Below are 10,894 nucleotides of genomic sequence, written 5' to 3'. Positions count from 1 at the left end.
AAAAAAAAAAAAAAAAAAAAGGTGGGGTGGGGTGCAGAGGAGAAAAGGAAAGCCAAATTCTTCAGGACTTGTAAGTTTTGACTCAAGTAGCTTAAAAACTGTAGAATCCAAAGGCAAAAGTAAAAGACAAAGTCTCAATGAGAAGTCTGTTCAGCTGCAAAGCACTGGATGCCATAAGGCCCCCATCAACTGTAGCCTGACCCATCAAGAGCTAGCAGAGCATCACTGAGATGATGTGTCTACCTTGTGCATTTTTATCTGGTAAGGCTTTTTGATCCTTTTCTTTCAACAGGTTAAGTTACAACAGTTGGAATCTTCCTGTGCAGACCAAGAAAAGGAACTTGCCAAGGTAAGAGCAGGGACTCCAAAGTTCTTCCCAAGAAGGGGAAACATAATCCTCCAGCAACCTAATGTATCACTCAAAAGATTGATGTATCATCAGCTTTCCAGACTCAGGACCATCATGGGTCTAAATAGTGGGTTTAAAAAAGGGGGGGGAATAAACCCAATCCTCTAGATTTTCTTCAGTTAAACATTTTATAGAACTCATCCCAAATTCTGTGTCTAACACATATTAGTACCTGTTCCTTTTCCAAATTTCCCCCAAATAATTTCCATTTGGACTATAAAATATGATTTATTTGTCCCTCAAGATGAAATGAATTTATACATACAGCAAAGGTTTACATTGTGGGTCTAGAAACAGGAGTGGACCTATGTACTTCTCCTCTTATGGCAATAAGCGGAGAAGATGGAAGACTCCACTTTGGTTTCCAGATAATGGAAGACTATGTGTTTGTGTCTCAGCTCTGCGAAGATCAAGCTATCTGCATAAAGGTACAGCTTCCCAGGATATAATGTAGCCAAGCTGCCCAAGGAATACTACCTAGGAAAATATTATCTCAATATGGTACTAAGGAGAGCCTGTAAGGTCATCAGTTCCTGGCACATATCACCCTATTGTTCCTTGGTTCTTGGTAACTGCTGATTGCTATCTCAGTGTCTGTGTTCTTAAATTAATAACAAGAATGTCTCTTTGTCTAACCCCAGTTACTCTTGGGAACCTATCCACCACCAAGGAGAAAGGGGAGAAAAGGTGGTGGGTTGAGAGGATGTGCCCATGGGAATGCCAAGCATTCTTTGTGTAGTCTAGTGAAAAGGGCTTGCATGTTTAGAAAAATCATAAAGTGCCCAAATAGTAACTGTGGCTCCCTTCAATTCTCTTTAAAGAAGTACCAGGAAGCATTGAAGAGGATAGAAGAAGAGCTGGAGACTGGATTCCTTGAGAGAGAAGTGTGAGCATTAACCCAGGGACATCCTGGTTCTCAGCTGAATCAGGCCCAACTCTTCCCAGGTCCCCTCTGAAACAGAAAGAGCCCCTTCTTTTGTTATCTTTTTAGAATCACAGTCTTAGAAGACTATAAAAACACACCTTCATAACTTTATCACACTGCCACATTATCATTTGGGTTAAGATTAATTGCATAAGCATGCATTTTAAAAAGTGCTGGTGTCTGAAATCCTTGGTAGGTGGGGTATTCCTCATTGTTCACAGGATGAACTTAAAATCATCATCATTCTTACTCCTAAATGTGTAAAATTCCAATCATGATATAGGCATGAAATGTACTCCTGGAGATACTGACAATATGTGTTCTGAAACTGAGAACTGTGAATGAACTCTATTGAACTATGAACACTAAAAACTAGAAATGGCAAGACGCTTGCTCTCCTTCTCAGGTGTAAATAGTACAGAATCAAAACAATGAGCCTTGCCTCCATCATTTCACCCTTTGTGAGCTAGTCTTAATAAATATGCATTTCTGTTTATTAAATTTCTGGAGGGTCTTTGGCTCAAAACAAGAAGTCAAGACTGTATAATCCTCTAAGTCAGCCATTTACAAATGGCAACATAGAATCCAGGTCCTAGGCCATGGAGGTCCTTGATCCTGAAGGACACTTTCAGGTCTTTCTAGATGCTTGTTGGGAATTAGATTAGGACTTCACTGTTAAGCTGATGTTCTGGAAGAGAGTTGTCTAGTAGAACTTCCTGTGTCATCCAGTAGGAAGCCACTGTCTACCGGTGGCTGACTTCTGAGTACTTGGAAGATGAGAAATGTAGCGAAGGAGCTGGGTTTCCCTTTAAATTTATTTAAACAGCTATAGGTAACGGCTATGCTATTGGATAAAGCATCTTTTAAATAACCATCCTATGTGTTATGAATATTTGGATGCTTTGTCCAATCTCTTTTGTGGTTCCTTCTCCTCCTAGATCAAAAGTCTTAAGCATGGATTCTGAGAGAGAAAAGAGTAACAGCCTAAATAATAAGGTAAGAAATCCACTCCTTTCGCTCAGTGCCTTCACCTACAGAGGGAGTTTCCAGGAACTGAGAGTCACCAAGTAGATGTCCAGTTTTCTCACTGCACTTTGCAAACATTTCCAACTTTACTCACCCCCAACCAAGATGCAAAGGAGCAATTGTCTGTCCCACTTTTACACATACAAAACACAGATTCTCAAAACTAACCTAAGAATTCCAAATGACAGCTGGAAAGGCATTAACGGAGGGTATGCTGTATAAGAGGCAGATGTAGCAATGCCCTTTCTCTCCTATAATCCAAAATGCTTTTCTGTTCCTCCCAACACAATCTTGAATCTTTCACATCACAGGGCACCAGGTATCTGACACCATGTAGCTGAAGTTATTCTGTTAAGTTAAAACACAGAATGTCATACTTCTTAATGTCACATTTCAATGTCTGCCCATAGTTAGCATCATGAAGTCACCAGCTCACAGGCAAAGGTCTGAAGTCACAGACTTTTTTGGCAAGGAGGGTACCAGACCTTTCAGTGTTCTTGTTGTCTCACACCAACAGGCACACTGGGTCACACTGGACTTCGGGCCAGGGTTGACAATCACCAGAGTTTTCATGCAGTCAAGATAAATAGGTTTTTGTTTGTTTGTTTTAAGATTCATTTATTTTATGTATATGAGTTCTCTATCTGCATGCCACAAGAAGGCATCAGATCCCACTATAGATTGTGAGCCCCCATGTGGGTGCTGAGAATTGAACTCCGGACCTCTGGAAGAGCAGCTGGTGCTCTTAACCACTGAGCCATCTCAGTGCCGTTTGTTTTGTTTTGCTTTGTTTTTAATCTCAGAAACAAAAGACCATCTCTTTCCATAAGAGAAACTACCAGATATTCACTATGGTCCTGGGATCCACCAGACATTTGCTTCTGTTGGACCATGCTCACATGTCCTATACAATCTCAGAGGCCCATCGATGGATTTCTTCTTAGTAACAATCAGAGAAAAATAGATTTGTTTTCTCAAAGCCCGTTATAATCCCAGGAGGGTCCACTGGCCAGTGATGTTCAAGTGTCTTCGTTCGGGAAAGGCTGCCTGAGCAGCTGAGCACCTAGTCCCCTCGGGCTACAGAACCCATTCCCAGTATCTGACTCCAGTCCTATTGGCTTCAAAATGTGAGCAAAACTCCTCTTACTCTTGATTTCAAAAAGGACTTCATAAAGGTGATAAAATATCTGAGAAAATATTTTGGAAGAGAAGTATCAAAGAAATCCAGCTGGACAAGTGGTGGTGCACACTATTAATGCCAGTGCTCAAGAGGCAGAAGCAGGTGGGTTTCTGTGAGTTTGAGGCCATCCTGGTCTACAGAGGGAATTCCAAGACAGTTAGGGCAGAGAAACCCTGTCTCAAAAAACGAACAAAAAAGGAAGGAAGGAAGGAAGGAAGGAAGGAAGGAAGGAAGGAAGGAAGGAAGGAAGGAAGGGAGAAAAGAAAAAACCCAAAAAGAAAGAAAAGAAAAGAAATAAATCCAGAAAGCCTCCTTTTGAGATTACTTTAGTCCTTTTGAAACTTCTCTCTTAGGGCATGTCTGTATGATTCCCATGGGCTATAAATTCCCCTTGGCTAAGTAGAAGGTAAATGAGAAATTTAAAGAGCTAGGAATGTGGACTCTGAGGGCTCAGTTTGTAGGTCACTTACCAGTTATATTATTACCTCATTAATAATTATCTTTCTCTACTTTACTATCAGTCATGTATGTGTGTAAAAACCAAGGCTGAAAAAAATGGCTCAGCATTAAGAGTGTTTTCTGCTCTTGCAGAGGACTCAAGTTCAGTTCTCAGCACCCAAGTCATTCAGATCACAATCACCTGGAACTCCAGCTCTAGGGGATCTGACACCCTCTTTTGGCACCCATGGGTGTAGATGAATTTCTAAACAGTTTATTAAATAAGAAACACAGAGCCAAATACAGAGGTAATAGCCAAAGAGATCAGAGAACTAGCCAAGAGCCATGAACTAGCCTTATCTTACCACCTCACCACCATGGATTCCCCAGAGAGAACTTCTTCCCATCTAACCTGTGTTTTTATTGCCTTCCTGTTCTGCTTTGTCATTGGCTCTAAGCCCAGCCACATGACTTCCTCATCACTGCCTGTCTATATAGATCTCCATGTCTCTATGGTTGGTATTGGGATTAAAGGCTCATGTCACCATGCTTGGCTGTGTCCTGACCACACAGAGACTCTGCCTGCCATGTGATTGGATTAAGGGTGTGGGCTACCACTGCCTGACTTCTGTTTATGGCTCACTGACCTCTGAACTCCAGGCAAACTATATTTATTAACGTACAAATAAAATATCACATTTCAGCACAAATAAAGTATCACCACACGTGGGCACCCAAACCTACATACACATATTCACACACAGACCCACATAAGTTTAAAATGAAATAAAATAAATCTTTACAAAGAAACTTTTATCTTTGAAAATTACATGTCCTGATATCAAGAATTTGTAAGATTTATGTCAATATAATATTCAACTGATGATTCACTAATGTTACCTGGCAGCTTTCAGAAAGTGCTTATTTACTATTGGTGTTTCTTCCAGGATGATTCCATCACCAAAAAGGCATCAAGGTTCAGTAAAAGGTAAGCAAGACCTCTTCCAGTAAACTTCCTGCAAAGCTAAGGAGCCATCCTGGCAAAGAGCAAAATCTAAGCAAGGAGAACTTGATACACACACACACACACACACACACACACACACACACACACACACCAGCAGACTGGTGTCACCAGCTCTGTAACTCAGTTCTAGTGACGTGACTTCTGATCCAAAGGCAACTGCTAGACTCAACTCTGCAGTGTCAGAAGTCAGCAACTTAGTAGTGATGAAGAAGTGAAGTCTTCATTCTCAAGACGTAGCAGCTCCCACATTAGCTCCCTTACTCCCTTATATGGTTTGAAGTAGCTTGTTGCATACAGTTACTGGTAGACAGGAAGTAGGGGGACAGAACCCCTAGAAGAAAGTGTACAACCATCTAACAGCAGACATAACAAACAAAACATTTGTGGAAAGAAATCCCTAATAGTATCCAGCACACAATAGAAATTTTAAACTTTTTAAATGAACAGGATGCCAAATTGAACACCTGAGCACATATGAGTCCTGAGGGGAACATTTGACAGCAAGTAACAGTTAGTATTCAGTAAGGCCCTCAAGTGCAAGAAGAGGTCAGATTATGTTCCATATGATCTGCTTAAGAAGGCATAAAGAAACTTATATTCAAAGTGGCACGAAGTATGGTTTAGAAAGAGTTCCACCAGGACAGTTAAAATTGTCGGTGCTTTAAAGTCAACTCCAATTGTCTGGGAAGTTTGGTTAAGGAGAACACCTTTTTATATCATATACATGAAGTATTGCATGTTCCCATATCCCTAGCTAAGACATTCCTGAGACACTGAGCAGAATGCTCCCAGAACCCCCAGGCTGCTCCTCTAAATCATAACAACAGAGTCCAGCAGGATTCACTGCCATGGTTAATTCCTTAGAAGTAGCCTGTTAATTCCTGTCCACACTCCAGTGCATGCATGGAGGGCAAAACTAATAATGAGTTTGCAGATATTTACAAACCTGCATGTACTTTAAATAGAAAAATGAGAGTATCTTTCTAGACTTTTGTTGTTTAGCTTTTTGAGACAGGAAATCGCTGTGCTGGTCTCCCTTCTGCCTCACCTCCCAAGTGCTGGGCTTCCAAACATATATCATCACACTTGACTTAAGCACATCACTAATCAAATGAAAGGTTGACAAACAAGATCCTATTAAAATTAAGACCCTTTGTTCTCTGATACCTGAGAACCAGGAAACGTTATAAAAGTGGACAAGTTTAGAAAATTACACACAATGAAAAGGGATCTACATCCACAATACATAAAGAGTTCCTGTCAGTCAACAAGCACAAACTACCATGGGCAAGAGGAAGGAAACACGTAAGACCAACTAGCCTATGGACCAATGTTCACTTTCAATGTTCATCATGGAAATGTGAATTGAGGCCAAATGAGTTCTTGTTTTATAACTGTTTGACTGGCAAAATCTTAAGCATCTGATAAAATTATGTTGGAAGAGATGTGGGCCCACAGAAGAAGTACACACTTAGATGCAACTAACTACTTTGGAAAATAATTGGAAAAAAATCAAAACTAAGGGAACAAAATGAAGTTTCATGATGAGAAATGGCACAACAAAAATACAATAGGATGCATGGAAGGAGTAACTGATTAAGCAATGGGAGTAAATTAAGGGCTGACAGAGGAATACAAAGCTGTGAGAAGTGCTCAGGTCTGAGTTTCTATTCTGTTCCAGGTTTTGCAACTCCTGATTAACAGTTTCTGGGGGTTCTCTTTCAGGATTTTCCGCTCCCTCTTTTTTACCACACTATTTTTCATCAGATTGCTGGGGTACCTGATCTTCCATTTAAGCTTTATAAATCCCGACCTCCTCATCAACGCGCTGCCCAAGATTCTGAGCAGGGACGTCTTATGGAAGCTGCGATGCTTCCTCTTCCCATCGCTCACACTTGAGACCGAAGACATGTTACCCCACTGACCCCAAGCCGTGTCTGTGGTCAGCAGAAGGCAAGAGGGACATCGATGGGAGGTGGCCAAACCCGTGGAGGGTAGAGGTATGCCTCGTTTTTTCCCTCGAGATTGGGACCATGGTGCCCATTTGTCTCCATGTCACTTTTCCAAGATTAACCTTGCCCAGTAAAGAACTCTGTCAGTGAGTCTCTGGATGAATGGATAAAACGAACGGTACACCGTGGTGAACAAACCCGGCTAATTTCAGAATTCTATAGATACTTGGAAAGATAGCACTGACCCGTGAGTTCCGTGGATCTCTGAATTCTAATGACTGGTATCCCTGCAATGCAGAAGAGCCCCCTCCCCCACTACCTACAGTTGAATTTACATTAGACTCTCAGTGTCGACTAACCTAGTGTGTGTCCCCGTCAACAGACTTGACTAGAGTGCCACACATCAGATACTCGGAAGACTAAGGCATGAAGACCATGAGTTCCAGACCAGCAGAGGCAATATAGGAAGGTCCTCTCTCTAAAATAATAATAACAATAACAAATAAAAACAACAATCAACAACAACCAAAATCTCTGAAAATAAGACATTATAATATACGAGGCAAGGCTGGAAGAAGCCTCAAAATGTCGTCAGGTTTCATTTCCTCTTCTTTCTCTTTGGTTCTTCCCCTTTTAGTTCATGACTGTCAGCACCCTAAATTCTGTACTGCCCCGTTAGCAACCTCAGCAGCATGAAATCACCTTTGCCCATAGCTCTAGTTGCCAAGCCCAGAGAACACAGGCTGCCCACCCTGAAGTAGATAGTTTACCTCCCGTCCCACAATCACTGTGGCCAGCAGGACAGACTTTCTGACTGGTCAAGCCTGAAGCAGCTGTACAATTCCTTGTTAAGGAATAGGAGAGGTAAAAAGGAGAAGAGGAACTGGGAATTGGCTCAATGGGTAAGAGCCTTTTGCTGTGGAAGAATGAGGACCTGAGTTCAAATCCCTGGTCCCCATGTTAAAAAAAAAAAAAAAAAAAAAAAAAAAAAAAAAAAAAAAAAAAAAAGCCTGTGCCTGAAAGCCCAATGCTGAAGAAGAGAGAGAGATGAATCCAGGGAGCTCTCTGGCCAGGCAGCTGAGCCTAAAGAGTGGGCTTCAGAGTCCATGAGACCCCGACTGAGGGAAATAGGAAATTAATAGAGCAGGGCGTTAGATTTCCTCCACTGCCCTCCATCAGTGCCTGTGTGTGAGAAATTGTTAAGGGGACCAGCCCAGCTACATTGTCCACAGTGTGTTTCCCACAGGAAAAGAGCCTGTGTTTCCAGAAATGGGGAGAGGAATGCTTGACAAGCAAAGGCAGACGTTCCCTTAATCATTCAGCTCTAGCAATTCAACAAACCTAAAGCTGGCGCTGCATCTGTCTTCCCACAAGCAAACTTCCTAAATCCTCAAGATCGTAGACTGATACAGAAAATTCCCACAGACAGATCAGGATAAGGATTGTGTCATTAATCAGGTCTTTAGAGCTGCAATAAACAAGGACTCTCAACCACACACAACTAGTATAAACCACTTTTGAGGCTCTGTGTCGTTGACACATGGCCACAGTCCTTCTTTTTTCAAAACTGCCAAAGCACCTGAGTGCCTTACGACAGGGTCGTTCAGACTCCCTCCTTCCCACTCTGTTTGAACCCCTGACAACTCTGAAGTTCACTACTGGCCAGGAATGAACAGGAGCTGGCTCAGCCCACTGCTATTGCTTTTTGAGACCACATGATGTCACTGTAGAAAAGTTAGCTACACAAGGAGCAGGGATCACCTATTAAACACATGAAGACACACTGGATAATAGAAAGAGATACTCCTGACACATGAGCCAAGGAGAGAAAGACAGGCCTGTCCTGGAAACCTTAGAGCTGCCCAAGATCCCAAGCACTGTGTGCTCTGCAGAGGCAGATGAATGTCCCTCTGTGCCAAGCACAGCCCAGGAAGCCACATGCTCAGGGTCTCAGCACTGTGCTCAAGGCACACCTCTCCCTCTGTTTAAATCATTAGCACCAAGGTCAAGTTTTCAGAATTAAGATAGATTCTAACTTTGGTCTATCAGGAAACTTCTGGTGACTAGAGCCAGCCTGTTCTCTAGAGGTTACCCCCTTTTCCTGTAGTCAGGAATCTTTCCTCTTAGGGCCCTGGGAACATAAAGGGTTCGTAAAATCACCTAAGCGAGGCTCAGAGGAGCACACCTTTCCTGCAGTCACTTTCCACACTCCTCAAAAATGCCGACCCCTGGAGAAAATTTAATAAAAGGTGGTTTAAACCACTTATGTCTGTAGTCCGACATAAATTTAGTTCTTAAGCTGCTGTTGGCTGGGCTGTTGAGGCAGGATCTCTACATACCTAAATTCCCAAATAGTTACTATTCCAAATCCTGAGTTTGTGCCACTCCTGTCTGGAGGAGGAAAAGCGAATATAAAAGAGCAAGAGATACAAGACAAGAGAGGCATAACATCTGTCCTTGAGAAGAGGAGGAAGGAAAACAGATCCATGTGGTCATGATGGGTCCTGTAATAGGAAACAGAGCGGGGGAATTCCCCCATGACAATGTCCAATGGGCAGTGATGTCAGGCCAGTGGGTTATGCTAGACCATGAGGTCAGCTGCCTCGGAGACATGTTTACCAAAGGACTGAAAACAAGCCATTGGGCAACACAACCTGGGCTTGGCGGGGGAGGGGTGATAGACTAAGAAAACTCAAAGTTGAAGGGTAGGGAAGTGAGTGGAGGGTGGACGGTGGATGGTGGTACTGAAGGAGCTTGGGGAGTAAATATGATCAAAATACACTGTATGAAATTAAATTCTCTAAGAATTAATTACAAATAAAATATTTTAAAAATCTAAGGCTGAGGAGATGGCTCAGTAGTAAAATTCCTGCTGTAAAAGCATGAGGACCTGGGTTCAAATCCCCAGCCTAGCACCTGAGTAATGGATCAGTGACCCCAAGGCAGAGCAAATGGAGGCAAGCAGATCCCAGAGGCTTGGGGGCCAATCTAGCTGAAAATGTGTGAGCCCCTGGTTCAGTGAGAGACTTTTGTCTCAAGGTGTAGAGTGCAGAAGAATACAATATCAACATCAGCCTCTGGGCTCTTCATACACAGGCACACACACACACACACACACACACACACACACACACGCACACGCACACACACATGCACAAGTCTATCTTGGGTTAACATTTTCAATGGAAGTGGCTAAACAGAAGTACTAAAAGATTGAAGCACAGGCAGGCAGATCTCCGAGTTCAAGCCCAGACTGGTCTACAGAGTGAGTTTCAGGCTAGCCAGTTACAAAGTGAGGTCCTGTCTCAAATGAGGGTAGGCAACGTCACCCATTAAATTATATGGGACTGTTAAATTGTAATTTTGACTTGTCTCCTGATACTGCAGTATCCTAAATGGTAAGACCCAACACCAAGCTCAGTCCTAAAGGCTACCAGTCCAGGTCTGCATTACACACCACGTTAGCGTTAGCCCTTCCTTCCCTGAGCCTGGTGGTCTGTGCCCACTGGGCGGGCAGTCGGTGGTATGTTACGGACTCTCTTGGCACACAGAAGACGATGTGAAAGAACTCACTACCAGCGTGTTCTGCCCTGTGAGGTGAGTCGACACTTTCTCACCTCATACATTAGAAACTCAGAAGTAGAAGCGGAAAAAGTACTGCCACACATTGTAATTTCAGAATCCTTTGAAGAAAATGTTAAGACTTTTTTTTTTCCCTTCCGTAAATGGTTCATCACTCTATTTTCTCCGCTGTGGCTAAGTGGGATAATGCTGAGAAAACAGCTGACTGTGATTGAAGAGGACTCAGATCCGCAGCATGAGCTCGGCATCTGTACAACTGCCTCATTGGTTGTTTAAAATAAAGATGGGTGCTGAGGGCGTTGTTTGGGGTCAGAAGGCAGTAGCTGAAGATGAACTGTGGTTCCTATGACTGCAG

At 42.7% G+C, this 10,894-nt stretch overlaps 1 protein-coding gene across 1 annotated transcript; it reads left to right on the top strand.

Annotated features, from left to right (window-relative positions):
- Positions 1-291: 291 nt before the first annotated feature.
- Positions 292-7,108, top strand: LOC114697533 (transmembrane and coiled-coil domain-containing protein 5A-like). The gene is made up of 6 exons (XM_037205100.1): positions 292-349; positions 744-837; positions 1,231-1,295; positions 2,273-2,330; positions 4,926-4,966; positions 6,731-7,108. Exons 2-6 carry the CDS (start codon positions 781-783, stop codon positions 6,927-6,929), a joined length of 420 nt encoding a protein of 139 aa, XP_037060995.1. The 5' UTR covers positions 292-349; positions 744-780; the 3' UTR covers positions 6,930-7,108.
- The last annotated feature ends 3,786 nt before the right edge of the window (positions 7,109-10,894 follow it).

The sequence above is a fragment of the Peromyscus leucopus genome, chromosome 4 (assembly GCF_004664715.2).
Source record: "Peromyscus leucopus breed LL Stock chromosome 4, UCI_PerLeu_2.1, whole genome shotgun sequence".
Classification (NCBI taxonomy): domain Eukaryota; kingdom Metazoa; phylum Chordata; class Mammalia; order Rodentia; family Cricetidae; genus Peromyscus; species Peromyscus leucopus.
The sequence above is the reverse complement of the archived record's forward strand: the minus strand, read 5'-3'. Positions and strand labels throughout refer to the sequence as shown.

Coding starts and splice junctions, on each gene's coding strand:
- LOC114697533 (XM_037205100.1), top strand. CDS start 781: ATGGAAGACTATGTGTTTGTGTCTCAGCTCTGCGAAGATCAAGCTATC. Junction 838..1,230: donor ATCAAGCTATCTGCATAAAG/GTACAGCTTCCC, acceptor TTCTCTTTAAAG/AAGTACCAGGAAGCATTGAA. Junction 1,296..2,272: donor GGATTCCTTGAGAGAGAAGT/GTGAGCATTAAC, acceptor TTCTCCTCCTAG/ATCAAAAGTCTTAAGCATGG.